Genomic DNA, 22,105 nt, shown 5'->3' with positions numbered 1-22,105 from the left:
CATAGGCACTTAATTCTCAAAAATTTCGGAATAACACTGCTTTGGAACAAGACAAAAATGTGTGAGAACACACATTCATTTTGATAGGACTAAACTACTGGCAGCTGTGACATGCTATACATAGAGGCCATAGAGATTGTTAAACGCCCTAGGAATTTCAATAGGAAGGAGGAGGGCATGAAATTGAATGACATCTGGGTCCCTGTGCTGAAGATGATGTGTAAGTGTCTTCCATCATGGAAGCAACAGTGGACATCAACTGGCAATGGCCAGTTGCACTAGAGCCAGGGTGTGAATCACACACTCAACAAAGCTCCGATCACCCCTTAAAAATGCCCTCCCCAGAAATGTCCTCAAACATTTTTTATATGAAATCCATTTGACCACAGCATAATAGCCACAATATTTTATTTATTGCATTTGAGGATGGTCAATAGGCACTGCTGGTGCAGGATGTGTCAGTAAATACATATTTTTCACTGTATTTGTGTTCTCCTTTTTAAATTTTATTTAGCAAGACATCCCAAGATGAACAGAGTTTGAATGGGAAAGATAAATAAATGCACTGTAGTTTTTGCCAATTACTCTTGCATTTATGGAGGAAATGACACGGTGCAGATCTGTTATTGTCACTTTTCCTCCATTTATGTTGCGTTATTATTTTTCCATGTTACATATTTCATAAAGCCCTGTATTTTAAGGTGCACAGTTTGATGGCTCAGTGTTCCTCACAAAGGCGTACATTGTTGCTCTTGCCACCTTTCCTGTATGCATACATAACTGTCAGTCAGTAGCTGACTACCGAATGGAGTGCAGCTAATGAACAGTCGGACTTCATTCCAACCAATGGTTCCCCTACATTACTAACTACTGTCTACACAGCAGTCTGTCACCCACCAAGTTACGTCGTGTGCACTCTATCATTGTTGAAATTGTGTTTATAACCGTGTAAGCCTGATCAGAAGTAGAGCACTTCTTGTAACTGGACTCTGCTAATTCCTCTGTATTTCACTTCAGGCTGTCCATTTTCCTTGTTAAATTCTCCAACCTACCTATTTGGTAAAGGGATCCAACATTCTGTACACCCGACACTTTTTGTTTTTCCAAATATTATCTTCCCTGTCTGGAGATATAAATGGGGGAACTATTTTACCTGTGGATTATTTTACCTGAGAGGTGGCCATCATCATTAAGCTACATTTTTCTCGGGAAATATAGTGGCTGTAGCTTCCTTTACTTTCAGCCATGTGCTATACCAATGTAGGAAGGCCTTATTGGCTATATGTTAAAATGACAAATACAGGTTGATGATTCTTCTGAAAAATCTGGAATTTTCTGGGAATTAAATTTGACATTGGAAAAATTAGGAGAATATTGGGAATTCTCTTTTTAATCTAGCATTGGAATTTAATTATGTTTAGTTTTATATGTCAAAATTTTAAAATACTTAATATTTTGAAGTATGTTAATTATGTGAATATTGTTCCACATTAATTACCAGTGTTCAAAACTGTGATCAAACTATCTCAACCAAGAGGAAAGAAAAGTTATTGTGAGATTGCCCCTGCCCTCTCCTCCCTTCTCTTTGTCAGGAACTTCTTGTTGCCATCTTGCTCCCCATACGTGGAATTCTCAGGGAAATATAAGTTTGATTAGCCCCCTGAAATCAGTCATCCTGGCTGTTCCCCATCATCAGGAACTGCAGATTTGTCAGGCCTCTCCACAGGTAGCCTTCCACTGTGATTCCACCTGTGGTACAGCTGTTCGTATCGGAGACATGCAAGTTGCCATACTTTGGTAGGGTATGTGGATTACTTATTGCTCTGGAACTCTTACCAAATAAGACTGTGAAAGATAATGTATAATAAATCTCACCAATGAACTGCAGACCTGTTTGCCTGGCATAGCCCTTGACAACTCAGCATGTCATACCTCTTGTAACAAATTGTCATGTGTACCTCTTGTCGCAGACTTTGACAGTAACCAAAATCAGTTGCAAGCTGTTGTTTTCGCAATTTGCTCCAGATTGCAATAACATGTAGTCCACATATAATTCAAATTTATTGGAACCTGATGCCAGCTGATATTGATTTGGCATGGCCACACACATAAATAGTTACTATTGATTATTTTTTAATGTGGACTAATTACAGGAATTGTGTGTATAAATGCCAAATTTTCTGCTACTAGTGCAATATCCATAGTTGAAAGGTCGTCTTCTGCTTGTGGTTCCATGGCAACTTGAAATGGGGGAGCTGCAAGATGCCTCACTGCCACCTAGGCTTAAAGTGTTCTTCTCCATTGCCCAGGGGCTTTGAAACATCTTCTAAACTAACTGTCTGCAGTAGCTGTTTAACATAAAATAATCTTGGTTAATTTTGCAAACTATGAATGTGCTTAGTCACAGTTGAGTGTTGATTGATGTGATGTCAAACAATGGAAAATCCAGGATGGAATGCAACAATATTGAAAAGGAAAGTTACTTACTCACCATGTAGCGGGGATGGTGAGTTGCAGGTACACACAACAAAGACTTGTCACAAATAAAGCTTCCGGCCATTAACCCTTTTAGTGCCAGACGTTTTCTCAAAATATCAAAGTACCATGCAATTTTACAGTAATGCATGCAGACCTCTGCTATACTTGCAATAAAATATAAACTAGTGTCAAAGAATATATTTTCAGAGAAAAAATTTATTTTCATGATGGGGTTTATCAAAAAAAAATTGAAACTTTGATTTCAGTTTACTCTGAGACCCACAAATGATGATATACTCAAATTTCAGATATATATATGGAATCTCTGTAGCTTCCTCAACAAAAACATCATAAAGGAATAAAAGATTTTTTATTTCACTAAGGAAAAAATAAAAAAGAACATAACATTACAAAAAAATTGTTTTGCTCTGAATGTGTTCTCAGTTCTTCAGTCATAAATCACTGATAAATGTGAGGTGGTAGTTATGACAACTACTTGCACACATGCTGACCAACACATGAAGGATGCAGTCCTTTCTTGCAACAAACACATACTGTGCGTGAGTGCCGCTTCTTATCCTTCGTAGGACAAACACTACAGTAGCGTTCCTTTCTCCCCGGAAGAGTCTCTACACCATATACTGTTGGAGCAGGTACATTTATATCTATTGCACTTGTGGTTGCAGTCGTTGCCTGAAACCACTGTTGAGAAAGTTTGCATATGACTATGACTTCAGCCGTGTCAGTGGTTTGTCGCTGGGGTTTAGGCTTTCCTTATACAAAACATATGCATTCAGCAACATCCTGGCAATTATGCTAAATACTACCTTCCTCCACATCTTGACAGACCACCTCTCCTCTAAATAGCAGTATGCCATCATACCAGATGAGTCAATGCCACCCATATACTTATTATATCCAAAATTACATCTGGTTTCTTGACCGACTGTCTATTGCGAATTGTCTTTTCTGATGATGTAGCAGAGGATAATGTACTTGCGAGGAGGACTGGATTTCTGTGATTTCTTCCATTTGAAGCCATAGAGAAGTAAAAAAGATTTCTCGAAAAACTTTAGCTGACCTACAGCATAATTCGACAGAAGACCACGTTGCAGGAATTTTGTTTCTTCTAATTGTTCCCGTTACATAAGTGCCGACTGAATACAGCTTTTCTGCCAGAGGAATAGATGTAAAAAAAGTTATCGCAAAACACATGGTAACCTTTTTGCATGTAGCTCCCAAGAGCTAGTAGTTTCATGACTACATATCCCAGGCCATTCTTTTATTTCGTTTTTGTCATCACTTTTTGCACCACGGTATGCATAAAACCCTAGGTAGTAATTTACTACTGAATCACACAGCATCCAACATTTGACTCCCCATCTGTGATGATGTTTATTGGGAAGGTACTGGATTAGCTGCGAGTGCGCCTTTGTCCCAACAAGACTTTCATCTACACTCAGTTTCTGGTGTGGAGTGTTGTAGCGACCGAAAACATTGTTGGCAATATCCACAAACACTTGAAATTTGGCTGTTGGATCATACAATGGGTGACCAGGAGGGTGAAGTTTCGAATTGTCTACAAAATGTAAGAACCGCAGCAACAATTGAAACCTGTTGCATGAAAACATTTGCGAAAATCACTGTATCAACAGGTTTGCATCAGTTGACCAATAACTAAAATCTTCGGTTTTTTTTTATCAGTCCCACATTCAAAATCATTGCTATAAAAGCCCTCATTTCTGCTACAGTTGTTGGTTGCCACTGTTTGATTCTCGAATTCGGCGATAAATGTGTTGACTGAATCACCTGGCAAGCGTATCTGTTAGTCTGTCACCATAATCGTAAGAAGCTGTTGCGAGAACAACAAATTGAAAAAATCAATTGGTGTGGCGTTTGCTGGTATATGTTTAGGGCCTGGTACTTCTGCATACACAAAGCTTGGAGGGGGCAGATTATCTGACGCCTCATCCATTATTTCAACAGAAGTATTTGTATTGCAATTCAGTTGTTTGGTTGTCGTCATTTGCTGACACACAATCGTCACTTGAAGAAGAAAACGACAAGTCCTCTTCTCCACCAGACATCTCAATCCGATTCACATTCTGCAAATCCTGCAAATTCATCTTCACTTCCACTACTTACCATATTATTGTCTATATCACTCGCATCGAACCGCAACTTCTTCCTTGATGACGCCATGCTGCCGCAAAGTACTCGGTAAATAAACACCACCAGAGAAGTTTATTTTACTGGAAATATTGCACTGACAATCGAAAAGATCGATATGCTGTGCCTTCGACCTTCCTTCTGCATCTTGGCTAGGAAATACTAACAACTTTGCCTTCAAGCGCGGAAAAAATGAATGAGAAGGGCATCATGATCAGATCGTATTTGGCACTAAAAGGGTTAAGGCTTTTGTCAACAATAGTGTACACACACACACACACACACACACACGCACACGTTATATGTGGTGGAATTTTGAATGTAATTTATACGTTTATTGTTTATATGTTCAGGGTTTAATAATTTTTGTCCAGTCGTACTTTTTAAGAATAGTCAACCAATACATTGCTTCCTCCTAAAAGTATCTCATGAGAAGTGAATGAAAGTAAGCTTATTGTTTAGAGCTCACAAGGGGCATACCAACAGCTATTCTTCCTGTGTGCAATTTGCGACTGGACAAGAAAGGGTAAACTGATGGTGATACACAAGGTCCTCCATGCCTGATACCGTATGGTTATAATAAAGCTCTATAAGTTGTAAATTTATGGCTGAAATTGTGTCCCAAGTGCCTGTATGTTACCAAAATCAATATTGAATTGATTTTGTGAGTATTTAGCTATATGATGCAGCCAGTAAGCTTTTATCAGTATTGTCAACCATGCTACTATTCATCAGGACACTATGTTTGTGGTACGTGACATACAGTTACAAACACATTCAAACTGGTTAAAAACTTGTAAATATCAGACTACTGTGGGAAAAATCTGTTTTCAGTGGGGATGTAAATATTACATTCCATACTGGATTTTCCATTGGGGTGTAAATATAAGTGATTGTAAAGTATGTTTTTTTAAAAAAAATTCATGCCATTGTAGAAGGTGATCTATCCCAGCGGAGTGAGTGTTCACCCTCCATTGCGAGGCCTTTGTTTGCACGTGTAGCACTTGTCAGGCGACACAATACTATGTATTGAGTGAAAGTGTTTAAAAGTAGAATGGTGAATTACAAATATTCTATTGACCAACGAGTATTCATGTATGATTCATATGTACATACAAAATCTGCGCATGCAGTAAGGAGAGTATTCCAATAGGAATTTCATGATGTTAAAGTTCCTAATTGGGGTACAATACATAGATTGATAAATAAATTTTGTGAACCAGGAAGTGTTCTTCGCAGGAAATGCAGTACTCAGAGAAGAAACTCTGGATAACATTGGACATACTCCAAAGGTTTCCTAGAAAATCAGTTAGATTTCTTTCTCATCTGGAAATTCCCTGTGGCTCTGTTGAAATGGCTAAAGTCACTAAAGTTAGACATGTAAAATAACAGCAGTGCAGTAACGTAAACTGGGTGACTCTGTAAAAATGATGCAGTTTAGCGAATGGGTTTTGAATAGTACGTGTGACAGAGAAATGGCCCTAGCCTAATTTTCTTTTTCGACAAATCGTGGTTCCACGTAAGTGAAGACGACGTTAATTCACAAAATAACTGTCATTGTAGTTCTGAGAAACCTAACATAAGAATGAATCACTTTCGCATGCTAAAAAAGTGTGGTGTGCTATTAGTGGTGAGGGAATAATTATTTTTCCCTCCAGGAAACAGTTAAGTTCAGACATATGTGGACAACATTTTGTGCCCCCCCCCCCTTCCCCCCCCCCCCCCCCCCCCCCCCCCCCAATTGGGAGAGAACAAGCTTTTGTGACCTCAGCAGAACTGTGACAGCATTTGAAGCCAACTTACCATTACTGGAAATTCATGGCGCGTTTCGCGTTTTAGGATGGTTACCATACACAACCTATGGCCTCCTCCATTCTATTCCATTCCTCTAGCTATTTTTTACCTCTTGTGGCATTAAAAGAGAAAGTGTACAAATCAAATCCACACGCTTAAAATGAACTTAAAACTGACAAGAAATTGCTGCCATTTCTCAGAGGGAACTGCAGAATGTTATGAACAATTTCCGAAGCATGTCTGAAATGCTTGAAGAAAGATATTTGAGTAATTTACTTTTCTCTTTAAATGTTTGTTCTGTATGTAAGAAATAACTGATGCAACGGATAGTACAATGTTTGCTGTGGACCTCCTGTCACTCATGCTGCAGGTACAGCAGCCGCATGCCACGAAAGCTGTTGCATTGAGGATTGATCACCCTGTATGTTGGTTATACCATCTCCCAATCAAACTATCACCTTCCAGACTAGTTTACACCTTTAGGTTTACTACAAATAAATCTTTCATCATAACATTCATTAAAAATACTCATGAATGTAGTTTGCCTGTCATTCCTATACTCCGAAGGATGTGGCTTCTTCTTTACAAGAGTCAAATGTTCACTTTGGAGTCAATTTTGGAAATGTTATTTGAAGACAACTTGAGTGAATGGCCAACTGCTGGTTTGAGTAAGTGTAGTGAGAAGTGTTTAATTTTACACTCCAGTTATGTAGGGTGCATATCAGATGCAATCAGCTGTTCTCCTTTGCAGAATCGTTTGAATTCAAATTGAGTATTTCATGTGGGAGTAATAGAATGTTTTTAATTCCCAAATTATAACTTTCAAAGAAAGAATCTGCTTTATAAATATGCAGTTGCAAATAATTTAAGAGATCAAGTGCAGTTATCGTTGTCAAAATGAAAATTCTGTTGAAGCAGTGTATCAGTTCATTAGAACTAAATGTACTACTTGGGATGTAAGCTACAAATTAAAATTAGCTGAAACCTCAGTAAACTGTTATTCAGTTTTCTAGTGTCAGTAGCTGTTTATTTAACATCTGGTTGGTCTGCTACTATTGTTCCTTAACTTTCATCAGGGTTTGGACGGGCGTGTGACGGTTATTTTCCGCATTGCTGTTTTTTCATCTGTTTTACTCAATTATTGATCTAAAATTACCTGAACTGGTAATATTCTCATTTTAAAGACATTCACATATAGAATAATTGGTCTTAAAAAACTGGAACAACAGAATAAAATTTACTGTAACTTAAGCAAAATGCATAAAAAGTGATTTTCACATCATAAATTTGTAAATACTGTAAAATATCCTACCACAATAAAGTCTAAGAATTTGGTAGATTAGAATAAAATAGGAACACAATTGAAAAATTACAAGCAATGAAAGGAAAAACAAAACTTTTAACAAAATTATCAGACTTTGTCTGTGTCAGTCACATTATTACGGTGATTACTAAAAGTAGGAACCCAGTGTTTTTGGTAAAAACTGTTGTTACAAGAGTTGCACTGTTATATTTTTTCTTGAACCACAAATATAGCAAAATGGTCAACTCTGGCTGATTTCTTCATCTTCTTTCTTCTTCACAGTAGACACCAAGAAAAATGCTCAAATCTTTAGGGATTTTTGCTCATTCTCTCAAATTTTCACTCAATAGTTCCGTGGCAGGTCTGAAAGACATTTCCACCTCATTAAGGATTCCAAGGGCTTGTTCATCTGGTAAATTCGCATGGAGTTTATTCCGACAATATCCAGATATCTGAAGAAAATTGTCATTGGCCATCTTTTAGTTCTTCTAGAAGATGAAATGCTTGAATGCACAAGGTCATCTGTGTCCACACCCCCTTTCGTGGCATTGTAATCCATAATTTGAATCTGCTTACCAGTTTCATCATCGTTTGTTTCGGTTGTGTAAAGTTGACAAAACCAGAACAACCTTTTGCTTTGTAGTAGCAAAAGAGGTTGCAATAATTGTTGATATGATCCAGTTTGTATTGCAATGTTAGTTCTTGGGGAAATAAAAGTTTGAAACATTTTCAGTGTTAGTACCATATTGATTATGACTTGGTGGAAGGTTTCTTTTGTAATTCAGTTTAATAAAATAGCATCTTTTATTTAAATAAAAATTTTCAAACATATTCACTGTTTCCAAAATTTGATATTTTCAAAACAATATTCTAAGTCAATTTCCTAGAAAAGGCTCAGTTTTCCACAACATCCTCCAAATTTACAACAAATTGTTCTTAACATCAAATGAAAACAATTTTAAGTTCATTACAATATTAGTTATCTAAATATGAACAAACAGTAGGAAGATTTTGCCACTAGTCACTCCCATTATAATGTAACTACGAGAAGATCAGAAATTTCCTTACATTGTTGTTGTTCAGGCTTTCAACAGTGTTCAACCCAGGTGGAACATAAAAAATATTAATTCGCTACAGGTCCCAAGTAATGTTGTTAGTAAGCTTCATTAAGTTATGAACCTGTGGTTATTAGTTACGGGTACATTACCATTCTCCCTTTTCCCAGCGTAGTAACATTATTGAGGCCAATAATGTTATTCCTTTTGTGTTAACACACTGCATTCTTTATGTACTAGAATTAACGTTGTTGCTGCTATAACATTACATGGCTTAATGTTTCAACCAATAATGCTATTCCAATATTGTTATTCCTTTTATGTTACCCAATATTGTTCATTCCGGTACTGCAGGACAACAGTATTACTGAAGTGGAATGCATAACAAAACAGTTAAATTCATAACGGGTCACGTATAACATCCCCCCCCTCCCTCCCCCCAGCAGGTCCGGGGTTATGAATAGGCCCGAGGTATTCCTGCCTGTCGTAAGAGGGGGCTAAAAGGAGTCTCACACATTTTGGCCTTTATGTGATGGTCCCCTCTAGGGTTTGACATCTTTCTCCATTGGCAGTGACCACAGACTTCTTTGTATCTGATATCCAGCACGGTAGCCAGCCAGTTGTGGTGGAGCCGCCATGTACCCTGTTCGTTGTAGCCCTCTGACTACACGGATTGCTCTGCTAATGCCTGCACCGTTAACTCTCCGTGTATGCCAAGGGGTAGATGCCCATCTCCCTTGGGCATCAGGGACTCCCGGCAATGGTCATCTTGCCAGGTGGCTTTGCTGTGGCTGGGTGGTGCTGTGGGGAGGGCACCTGGTCGGAGTGGGTGGCATCAGGGCAGATGACACGCGCTGCAGTTTAGTCCATCATCGCTTGCTGGTGGTGAAACACCAGCAGTCTCTAAGCGATCATGAGTTCAATTCAGTGCACAGAAGTACGACCCTAAATCGTTCCCCTCCCTGGCCACACCATGGGAGGAACGTCAGGCTAAGGATGGCAGCGGATCGTATTCACCGCGGTACCTTGTATGTGCGAGAGCTGATGGGGAATCTTTCATGACGATGAAGCCTCAGTTTTTTGTTGAACATTTAGAGGGCAAGTTTGGGGAGGTGGAGGGATTGTCCAAATTGAGATCTGGGTCAGTCTTGATCAAAACAGCATCCTCTGCCCAGTCACGGATGTTACTCACTTGTGACAAGCTGGGGGATGTTTCTGTAACCATCACACCCCATAAGAGGCTTAAATGCGGTAGAGGGTATTATATTTCACAGGGACCTTCTTTTGCAGTCAATGAGCTGCGTGCCAATTTTGAGTGGCAAGGTGTACAGTTTGTGCAGCGTTTCCACAGAGGTATAATAAGGTTGCCACCGGTGCCTTTATCGTGTCGTTCAAGGATGATACATTGCTCGAGAAGGTCAAGGTGATGGTCTACCGGTGTGATGTAAAGCCCTACATCCCTCGCCCGATGTGGTGCCTTAAGTGCTGGAAGTTAGGCAATGTCTTTCCACTGTACTTCCAGTATCACATTCTGAGATAGTGGATGCCCATCACATGCCAATACTCCATGTGCCCCACCTCCCATCTGTGTCAACTGCAGAGGGCACCATTCGCCTTGCTCGCCAGACTGCAGGATTCTCCAGAAAGAAAGGAAAATTAGGGAGTACAAGACCCGGAAAAACAACTGACCTACACTGAGGCTAAGAGAAAATTTGAACGTCTGCATCTTGTACGTTTGACATTGTCTTACGCCGCCGCTGCAAAAGTTTTGGCACCATCTGCTCCGTCAACCCCTATTGCCTCTCAGAGCCAGAAGACTACATCTGCCTTGTTAGTGGTGGGGGGGGCATTTCCCTTCCTGTTGCTCCAGCACCCACTTCAGGAGCAACCCCCCCGCTCCCCCACCCCTCCCCTCCCAAAACTATCGGGGAAGTCCGTCCCCACTTCTAAGCCGGAGATGCGTAAGTCTTCTTCCTCCTCTCTCGCTAGGAAGGGATCCCTTGGGTCACTCCATTCCCACATTTCTCTTTGTGGGAGAGATGACACTAGTGGGAAAGATGATCCTCAAGAGTGTCTGAAAATCTCAAAAGCAGCTGGTCGTAGGGCTTCACTCACCCCCCCAGTCCCAGAGTGAGAGCCATTGAAGTCCTCCTGGCCAGGGAAACCCAAGGAGCAGCAAGAGAAATCCAAAAAGAAGACCTCTAAGATCAAGGAAATTGCGATCGAACCCACACCATCGCTGCCTAAAAGCTCTGCGTCTGAGGATGGGGTGGAGATTCTGGTGTCTGCTGAGGACCTAGATCTTGCCAGAATCTCAGACACAATGGATGTAGACCGCTCAAGCCAAAAGTCGGTGGCAGCAGGTGACTGAGGCATAAACTGTCTCATTGTATGTTCCATGCCATCCCAGTCTCACGATGTCATCCTCCAGTGGAATTGTGGTGGTTTTTTCCACTGCCTGGCTGAGCTATGGCAACTGTTATAGGCTTTACACTTGCTATTTACATTGCACTCCAGGAAACCTGGTTTCCGGCAATGCGGACCCCTACCCTCCACGGGTATAAGGGATATTACAGGAACTGTAGCAACTATAATAGTGTCAGGTGGAGTCCTAAATTCAGTCTGTAGTGACACTTTGCCCCTTCAAACCCTCTTGAAGCTGTGGCTGTCAGAATAAGGATGACACAGGAAATAACTGTCTGTATATCTTCATCCAGATGGTGCAGTGCCCCGGAATGTATTAGCTGCACTGATCAACTCCCTAAACCTTTCCTACTTTTGGGAGATTTTAATGCCCACAACCCCTTGTGGGGTGGCACCGTACTTACTGGCAGAGGCAGAGATGTCGAAACTTTACTGTCGCAATTCGACCTCTGCCTCTTCAATACTGGGGCCGCCACACATTTCAGTGTGGCTCATGGTAGTTACTCGGCCATTGATTTATCAATTTGCAGCACCGGACTTCTCCCATCTATCCACTGGAGAGCACATGACGACCTGTGTGGTAGTGACCATTTCCCCAACTTCTTGTCAGGTGTCATGGTTGAGCAGGTGACTACCAAAATTGTTTCTGCAGCAGAAAATGCGATCCCTCGCTCTTTAGGGTGCCCCCAGCGTAAGGTGGTCGCCGGAAGTCGCTGAAGCAATTGAGTGTCGGCAAGCTCTGCAGCGGCATAAGCGGCACCCCTCCCTGGAGTACCTCATAGCCTTTAAACGGCTCCGTCCCCCGCTGCAGGTCCGGGGGTTAGAATAGGCCCGAGGTATTCCTGCCTGTCGTAAGAGGCGACTAAAAGGAGTCCATCCCCCTCAAGTGGGTAGTTAGTGCCTACGTCCGGAGACGGACGGTTCCACGACCTATATTTGTGGTCTTTTTGGTTTTTCACTTCTCGTTTCTTCCTTCCTTTGGTTGGTTCCTTTGGTTGGTTCCTTTCTTTGTTCTTCTCCATCTCACTGTCTTCCTTACTCTTTCCCTTGCCTTCTTCTCCTTGCCTTCTTCTTCTCCTTGCCTTCTTCTTCTTCTCCTTGCCTTCTTCTTCTCCTTGCCTTCTTCTCCTCCTTGCCTTCTTCTCCTCCTTGCCTTCTCCTCCTCCTTGCCTTCTCCTCCTCCTTGCCTTTTTCTCCTCCTCCTTGCCTTTTTCTCCTCCTCCTTGCCTTTTTCTCCTCCTCCTTGCCTTTTTCTCCTCCTCCTTGCCTTCTCTGGTCTCCGGCTCGGCGTTTGGGACAGTCTGTCCTCTCTCTCTTCCTTTTCCTCTTCTTCCTTCCTCCCTGTGCGCGCCTGAAGGCCGACCCACACGTTCGCACGCGTAGCCAGTGACGGGGTAACGCGTAATTCCCCGCCCTTGGTAGACAAGTAGGGCACGCACGTACCCCCTGGTAAAGGCCAGGCCCAGGGAGGGGTGATTGGCTTAGCTGATACCTTCTGACCATGCCGATTGGTCCCTCCGTCTGTTTCTCGGGAGGTGTGACCTGAGGTGTAAACATTCACCTAAGGCGGGAGTGCCCTCTGAGAGGGTCCCCATAAGGAAGGAGCGCGCCATCGGAGACGCTGGCAATCATGGGGGATTCCTCCGCAATGGATTTCTCTTCTTCTCTCTCGACTTCTGCCCACAAACGGAAACATGACCAGCCACCAGTGACAAAAGTACTACCACCTGCCCTACAGTTCCTCGTCGTTTTTAGATCTGAGGACGGAAAGGATTTTTCCTCTGTCAACCCTTTCGTTATCCAGAAGGGCGTAGATGCCATAGCCGGATCTGTCAAATCTTGTACCAGGTTGCGTAATGGTACCTTGTTACTAGAAACTGAGAGCGCCTTTCAGGCACAGAAACTGCTTAGAGCCACACTCCTGTACACGTTCCCTGTCCGGGTGGAGGCTCACCGAACTTTGAATTCGTCTCGTGGTGTGGTCTATACTAGATCCCTCGACAGATTGACTGACGAGGAGATTGTCTTTCCTCGCTGAGCAGGGCGTGAACGGCTGTCCATAGGGTCATGAAAAAGGTCAACAATGACCTTGTACCGACCCGGACACTTCTTGACCTTTGATAGTGTTAAGCTGCCATCGCGCATCAAAGTGGGCTACGAGGTTATTTCTGTTCGCCCCTATGTCCCGACACCTACGCGCTGCTACCAGTGTCAGCGTTTTAATCACACTCGCCAGTCTTGTTCCAATGCGGCTAAATGTGTCACTTGTGGCAGGGATGCCCATGAGGGTGACTGTCCACCTCCGTCTCCTCGTTGTGTGAACTGTCAGGGTGACGATGCAGCATCCTCCCGCGACTGTCCCGTCTATAAGGAAGAACGCTGTATCCAAGAAATTCGGGTCAAAGAGAAAGTGTCCACCTCGGCTGCTCGCAAGCTATTAGCTAGTAGGAAGCCCACGCTGCTCCCAGCGGGGAAATACAGTACTGTCCTTGCCTCTCCTCGGACTACCAGGGAGGTGGCAACCCAGACATGCGATCTGACCTTCAGCACCACGGTCATCCGTTCGGCCAGTGCTAAGATCGTGCGGTCGACGTCTCCTCTTCCTCCCATCACCCCACAGACACAAGCCCCTTCATCAACTTCCGCTAAGATGAAGACCCCGAAGTCAGATGCACGGGCCTTCAAGAAGGAACCGTCCCGTACAGACTTCCTATGGACCTCGACCTCCCAGCCACCGACCAGTACTTCCACCAAACGACCTTCCAAGAAGGCTCATAGGAAGCACAGTTCTCCTTCTCCGCCACGGCGCATTTCTCCTCCTGCGCCACCCAGCGGTTGCCGCCCCAGGCCGTCATCCGTTTCGCCTGGCCGCATCGCTGGTAGCCGAACATCTGGCCGTTCACCGGCGGAGGAAGCTCCTCCTCCCGGCCATCTTACCAAGATGGCCGATGAACCTATAGAACCAATGGACGATGACTGTCCACCTACTGATAGCGGCGGCAGTGCTTGCTCGAAGCCAGACCCTCAGCGGCCTTCGAGGTGACCCCTTCTTTCATCTTCCTTTTCTTCTTACGATGGCACTTATTCACTGGAATCTTTGCAGCATTCGCGCCAACCGAGAGGACTTGAAGTTGCTGCTCCGCTTGCACTGTCCGCTCGTCGTAGCCCTCCAGGGAACGAAGCTACGCCCATGCGATCAAATTGCCTTGGCACACTACACCTCTGTGCGTTTTGACCTACCCCCTGTGGTAGGTATTCCGGCTCATGGAGGGGTTATGTTGCTGGTCCGGGATGATATTTACTATGATCCCATCACGTTGCACACCGGTCTGCCGGCAGTTGCCATCCGAATTACTCTCCCCACTTTTACATTTTCCATTTGTACCGTTTACACTCCATCGTCATCTGCCGTTACCAGGGCAGACATGATGCAAATTATTGCTCAGCTGCCTGCACCATTTTTGTTAATTGGAGACTTAAATGCCCACCATCCCCTTTGGGGCTCTCCAGCATCCTGCCCGGGGGGCTCCCTGTTAGCAGACCTTTTCAACCAGCTCAGTCTTGTCTGCCTCAATACTTTCGCCCCTACTTTTCTTTCGGACACATCTCACACCTATTCCCATTTAGACCTCTCTATATGTACTCCCCAACTTGCATGCCGGTTTGAGTGGTATGCACTTTCTGATACATATTCGAGTGACCATTTCCCGTGTGTTATCCATCTCCTGCAGCGTACCCCCTCTCCGTGCTCATGTAGTTGGACCATCTCCAAAGCAGACTGGGGGCTCTTCTCTTCCAGGGCGACCTTTCAGGATCAAACCTTTACAAGCTGCGATCGTCAGGTTGCACACCTCACGGAAGTCATTCCCACTGCTGCGGATTATTCCATCCCTCACCCTAATTCTTCTCCATGTCGCATACCGGTCCCCTGGTGGACCGCAGCATGTAGAGACGCTTTATGTGCTCGTCGACGTGCTTTACGCACCTTTAAATGCCACCCTACAGTAGCGAATTGTATCAATTATAAACGATTACGTGCACAGTGTCGTCGTATTATTAAAGAAAGTAAGAAAGCCAGCTGGGCTGCTTTCACAAGCACCTTCAACAGTTTTACTCCTTCTGTTGTCTGGGGTAGCCTGCGCCGGCTATCTGGCACTAAGGTCCAATCACCAGTTTCTGGCTTGACGGTCACGAATGAAGTCCTTGTGGCCCCTGAGGATGTCTCCAATGCCTTTGGCCGCTTTTTCGCAGAGGTTTCGAGCTCCGCTCATTACCACCCAGCCTTCCTCCCCAGAAAAGTGGCCGAGGAGGCTAGGCCACCTACCTTCCGCTCCTCGAATCGTGAAAGTTATAATGCCCCATTCACCATGCGGGAACTCGAAAACGCACTTGCGCGCTCATGGTCCTCCGCTCCAGGGCCTGATTCTATTCATATTCAGATGCTGAAGAACCTTTCTCCTGCGGGTAAAGGTTTTCTTCTTCGTACATACAATCGCATCTGGATTGAGGGACATGTTCCCGCATGCTGGCGCGAGTCTATTGTTGTCCCGATTCCTAAGCCGGGGAAGGACAAGCACTTGCCTTCCAGTTATTGACCCATCTCGCTTACCAGCTGTGTCTGTAAACTGATGGAGCGAATGGTTAACTCTCGTTTGGTTTGGCTGCTCGAGTCTCGACGCCTACTTACCAATGTACAATGTGGATTTCGTAGGCGCCGCTCTGCTGTTGACCATCTGGTTACCTTCTCGACCTTCATTATGAATAACTTCTTGCGGAAGCGCCCGACCGCGGCTGTGTTCTTTGATTTGGAGAAGGCTTACGACATGTGTTGGAGGGCGGGCATTTTCCGCACCATGCATACATGGCGCCTTCGCGGTCGCCTCCCTCTTTTTATTCGTTCCTTTTTAATGGATCGACAGTTCAGGGTACATGTGGGTTCTGTCCTGTCAGACACCTTTCGCCAGGAGAATGGGGTGCCACAGGACTCAGTTTTGAGCGTCGCTCTCTTCGCCATAGCGATCAATCCAATAATGGATTGCCTCCCAGCTGATGTATCAGGCTCCCTTTTCGTGGACGATTTTACCATCTATTGCAGCGTGCAGTGTACGTTTCCTGGAGCGCTGTCTTCAGCGTTCTCTTGACCGTCTTTACTCCTGGAGTGTCGCCAATGGCTTCCGTATTTCTGCCGAGAAGACGGTCTGTATTAACTTCTGGCCCTACAAAGAGTTTCTCCCACCGTCCTCACGACTCGGTCCCGTTGCTCTCCCATTCGTGGAGACAACAAAATTTTTAGGTCTTACATTTGACAGGAAACTTAGCTGGTCTCCACATGTCATATTTGGCTGCCCGTTGTACCTGTTCTCTTAATGTCCTCCATGTTATCTGTGGTATGTCGTGGGGAGCGGATCGAACCGTCCTACTTCGCCTATATCGGTCGATCGTCCGCTCCAAGCTGGATTATGGGAGCTTCGTATACTCCTCTGCACGGCCATCCATCTTACGCCGCCTCAACTCCATACAGCATCGGGGTTTACGACTTGCGATCGGAGCGTTTTATACTAGTCCCGTCAAGAGTCTTCATGCTGACGCTGGTGAATTGCCACTCACCTACCGGCGCGATATACTGCTTTGTCGGTATGCCTGTCGGCTACTGTCAATGCCCGACCACCCGTCTTATCGTTCCTTTTTTGACGACTCTCTCGACCGTCAATACGGGTTGTATGTCTCTGCCCTGCTACCCCCTGGAGTTCGCTTTCGTCGCCTCCAACACCTTAAGTTTTCACTCCCTACAACCTTTCGAGTGGGTGAGAGCCACACGCCACCTTGGCTCCAGGCTCAGGTTCGCGTTCACCTTGACCTCAGCTCGCTCCCAAAGGAGGTTACCCCCGGTTCGGTCTACCACTCCCGTTTTGTCGAACTTCGTTCGAAGTTCATTAATATGACCTTCATTTATACAGATGGCTCTAAGACCAATGACGGGGTCGGGTGTTCGTTTATTGTCGGGACACAAAGTTTCAAATACCGGCTCCATGGCCATTGTTCGGTCTTCACAGCTGAGCTATTTGCCCTCTACCAGGCTGTTCTTTACGTCTGCCGCCACCGACATCCTGCATATGTCATCTTCTCAGATTCCCTGAGCGCCATCCAGAGCCTCAGTGATCCGTATCCGGTTCACCCTTTCGTGTACCGGATCCAAAGCTCTCTTCAGCAGCTGGTGGACATCAGTTCTCCGGTTAGCTTTATGTGGGTTCCTGGCCATGTTGGTATCCCTGGGAACGAAGCTGCAGATGCCGCGGCCAAGGCTGCGGTCCTCCAGCCTTGGACAGCTTCTTGTTGTGTCCCTTTGTCAGATTGTAGCAGGGTCATTTGTCGGTGCATTTTATCGCTGTGGTATGCCGATTGGGCTGCACTTACGGACAACAAGCTTCGGGCCTTGAAACCTCTTCCTGCGGCTTGGACGTCCTCCTCCCGCCCTTCTCGACGGGAGGAGGTAGTTTTGACCCGGTTACGAATTGGACACTGCCGGTTCAGCCATCGCCATCTGCTGACTGCTGCGCCGGCGCCTTTCTGCCCATGTGGGCAATTGCTGAGGGTCCGCCGCATTTTAACGTCCTGTCCAGATTTTAACACACTGCGTCTTGATCTTGGCCTGCCATGTACTCTAGATGCCATTTTAGCGGATGACCCACAAGCAGCTGCTCGCGTTCTTCGTTTTATCAACTTGACAAACCTCTCTAAGGACATTTGATTATGCTGTTTTTTTTAATCCTATGCCTGTCAGTCTGTCTTTTATCGTGTTTTCCCTTTTAGTTGCTGTTTTAAACTTGTGCCACGCGGTGCATTCCTAACGTAGTGTGGGCGCTAATGACCATTGAAGTTGTGCTTATCAAACGATGGAAGCAGGAGTGTTGGGAGAGATATCTCTACCATTGGGTGCCCTACATCACCTTCCCAAGTTGGGCATACATCAAACGTCTTTTCGGGCACCAACCCGAACACGTGTTCTCGGTGTTACCATATATGGCGTGCTATCTACAGATGGAAACGCAGTTGCTGAGTACTATGTTCAAGCCTGTGCGTCGGAGAATTAACCCTCCACCTTTTGCACTATCAAAAGGTGGCAGGAAGGGAAAGTCCTCTCATTCACTACATGCCACAGTGAATGCTATAACGTCCCGTATACAGAGTGGGAGCTCCTCAGTGCCCTTGCACATTGCCCCGACACAGCTCCTGGGCAGATTGGATCCATGGTCAGATGGTTAAACATCTCTCATCTGACTACACGCGACATATCCTTGTCATCTTCAACTGGGTGTGGTGCGATGGCGTTTTTCCGTCGCAATGGCGGAAGAGCACCACCATTCCAGTGCCCAAACCCAGTAAAAGCCTACTTGATGTGGGTAGCTATCGTCTCGTCAGCCTCACCAACAATCTTTGTAAGGTGCTGGAACGTATGGGTATGTCGGTGGCTGAGTTTGGGTCCTGATGTCACATGGCCTACTGGCTCCATGTCAGGGTGGCTTCCGCCAGGGTCGCTGTATCACTGATAATATTGTGTCCCTAGAGTCTGCCATCTGAAAAGCCTTTTCCCGATGCCAACACCTGGTTGCTGTCATTTTTGACTTGTGTAAAGAATAAGACACAGCCTGACATCATCATCCTTGCCACATTGTATGAGTGGGGTCTCTGGGGCCCACTCCCGATTTTTATCCAAATCTTACTGTTGCTCTGTACTTTCCGTGTCGAAGTTGGTGACTCCCATAGTTCTGTCCATATCCAGGAGAATGGAGTCCTGCAGGGATCTGTATTGTGTGTGTATTTTTAGTGGCCATTAACTGTCTAGCAGCAGCTGTCGGACCCTTGGTCTCACCTTCTCTGTATGCAGATGACTTCTGCATTACGTACTGCTGCTCCAGTACTGGTGTTGCTGAGTGGCACCTACAGGGAGGTATCCACAAGATGTGGTCAAGGCCGCTAGCCCACAGCTTCCAGTTTTCAGCTGCAAAGTCATGTGTCGTGCACTTCTGTAGGTGTCTTACCATTCATCCGGAGCCAGGACTTTACCTTAATTACGATCCACTCACTGTAGTGGAGAGATATCAATTCCTAGGACTGGTTTTCGATGCTTGATTGACTTGACTCTCTTATCTTCGTAAGCTTAAGCAGAAGTGCTGGTGGCACCTCAGTGCCCTCCGTCGCCTGAGCAACACTAATTGGGGTGGAGATCACTCTACACTGCTGCAGCTCTACAGAGCCCTTGTCCAATCCTGAGTTGACTATCGGAGTGTGGTTTATGGTTCAACAGAGCCCTCAGTGTTGCATTTACTTGACCCTGTGCACCACTGCAGGGTTCGACTAGTGACAGGAGCTTTTAAGACGAGTCTGGTGACCAGCGTATTGGAGAAGACTTGGGTGCCTCGATTGCAGATCGGACGTGCACAACTGCTCGCCAGTTACGTTGCACACATCCGTAGTTCTCCAGAGCATCTGAATTACCGCCTTCTTTTCCCGTCTGCGGCTGTCCATCTCTCGCATCGGCGGCCCAGTTCGAGGCTAATGATTGCGGTTTGCATGTGGTCCCTTCTCTCCAAACTGGAGTCCTTCCCTTTACCACCTCTACTTGCGGTCCGTTCACAATTGTCTCCATGGTGTACACCTCAGCTGCAGCTTCGTCTGAACCTTTTGCAATGGCCCTAAGGGCTCCGTTAACTTCGCCGCTCTCCAGTCACTTCCACACGATTCTTGACATGTTTGGGGCTCTTACGTGGTTTACACCGATGGCTGATGGTCACATAGGCTTTGCATATGTTTATCAAGGACATATTGAATGACACTCCTTGCCAAATGGCTGCACTGTTTTCACTGCAGAGCTGGCAGCCATATCTCATGCTCTTGAGCACATCCACTGATGCCCTGGTGTGGCATTTCTCCTGTGTACTGACTCATTGAGCAGCCTACAAGTTATTGACCAGTGCTATCCTTGGCATTCTCTGGTAGCATCCATCCAAGAGTCCCGTGGCTTTTGTGGACCCCAGGACACATCTGAATCCCAGGCAACAAACTTGGTGACAGGCTGGCCGAACAGGTGACGAGGAAACCGCTTCTGGAGATTGGCATCTCTGAAGCTGACTTGTGTTCTGTCTTACGCCACAGTTTTCAGACTTTGGGAGACGGAATGGCATAGCAGTACACACGACAAGCTGCGTGTTATTAAGGAGACGACGAATGTGTGGAAGTCTACCATGCGGTCCTCTCACAGGGAATCTGTTATCCTCTGCTGGCTTTGCATTGGCCATACATGGCTAACACACGATTACCTACAACGTTGTGAGAACCCACCTCTGTGTCATCCACCTCTTGGTGGACTGCCCACTTTTAGCTTCTCTTTGGTGGACTTGACTTTATCCATCTCTATTGATTTCAGTCTAAGATATATCAACAGAAGCTAACTAGCATAACTTCTGTAGTTGCAACGTTGTAAACTTTAAAAGTATAGATTATAAATTAAACTTCTCTTGAACATAACCAAGTAATATGTGAATCACATGACACATGTAGTACGTAGTAATTTTTGCAGAAATCTAGAAAATTATATAAATTTCTAATTTCTAACGGTTGAAACTGATACAAATAATTTTCATAGCAGCTGACAGTGATCAGTAAAGTCAGTCATAATATTTAAAAAAAAAACAAATAGTTAAATTGTTTTGATGCTAGTAGATTCTAATATTCATGAAACTGATACTGTCACAACTGGCAATGAAGAATTTTATTTTCTGAGTAGTGGTAGGTTTCCTGGAAATGTTCACTTGTCTTTCAGTGTGCAGTAAAAATACACACTTTTGTAGTAGTTTTGTGATATAACAATCTTGTCAATTTTTTTTTCCAGGTCTGATAAAGCAGGTTATAAAGCACCATGCCCAGGTCATCTACACAAGGACAACCAAAGGAGATGACCCTCCAGCATAAACCTGATATATTTAAGTGTACATTCAAGTGATAATAAAAACTCATATAATTTGTTTAGTGGTGTTTTAATCAAAAATTACATAATTATTTTTTTGTTGGAACTTTTATATGTTTGACGAACTAGTTTTGTCATATGTTGTGATTTAATTATTATCTTGCAAATCTTATTGTGATTGAAGTTCACAAAAAGTTGCATTGTTGATGAATCCAGGTTGACTGTTCAGAAGTGTTCTCGGTGTCATTATTATAGAGTTATAACACTTAAAAATAATTTTTTTTTGTGGGGGTTGGGGAAATTACCCACTTATAATATCCAAAAATTCGTCTAATGAGTAGGAGTTGCCATTAAGAAATTCTTTTAATTTCCTTTTAAATATTATATGGCTATCTGTCAGACTTTTGATGCTATTAGGTAAGTGATCAAAGACTTTTGTGGCAGCATAATTTACCCCCTTCTGAGCCAAAGTTAGATTTAACCTTGAGTTAGTGTTGTAGCCTTGTACACCGCTATTACTTTTGAATTCATTCGGATTGTTAACAAATTTCGTAAGTGAAAATATATATATCTAAAAACACAGATGATGTGACTTACCGAACGAAAGTGCTGGCAGGTCGATAGACACAAACATACACATGAAATTCAAGCTTTCGCAACAAACTGTTGCCTCATCAGGAAAGAGGGAAGGAGAGGGAAAGACGAAAGGATGTGGGTTTTAAGGGAGAGGGTAAGGAGTCATTCCAATCCCGGGAGCGGAAAGACTTACCTTAGGGGGAAAAAAGGACAGGTATACACTCGCACACACGCACATATCCATCCACACATACAGCCACAAGCAGATATATTTAAAGACAAAGAGTTTGGGCAGAGATGTCAGTCGAGGCAGAAGTGTAGAGGCAAAGAAGTTGTTGAAAG

At 44.5% G+C, this 22,105-nt stretch overlaps 1 protein-coding gene across 1 annotated transcript in view; it reads left to right on the top strand.

Moving 5' to 3' along the window:
- LOC126480822 (40S ribosomal protein S25) overlaps positions 1-21,249 on the top strand; it is a 32,865-nt gene extending 11,616 nt beyond the window's left edge. The window contains exon 4 of the mRNA XM_050104161.1: positions 21,113-21,249. Within this exon, the coding sequence (XP_049960118.1) occupies positions 21,113-21,192 (80 nt within the window). The 3' untranslated portion in view covers positions 21,193-21,249. The remainder of the gene's footprint in view (positions 1-21,112) is intronic.
- Positions 21,250-22,105: the final 856 nt, after the last annotated feature.

The sequence above is a fragment of the Schistocerca serialis genome, chromosome 5, assembly GCF_023864345.2.
Source record: "Schistocerca serialis cubense isolate TAMUIC-IGC-003099 chromosome 5, iqSchSeri2.2, whole genome shotgun sequence".
Taxonomy (NCBI): Eukaryota; Metazoa; Arthropoda; class Insecta; order Orthoptera; family Acrididae; genus Schistocerca; species Schistocerca serialis.
The sequence above is the reverse complement of the archived record's forward strand: the minus strand, read 5'-3'. Positions and strand labels throughout refer to the sequence as shown.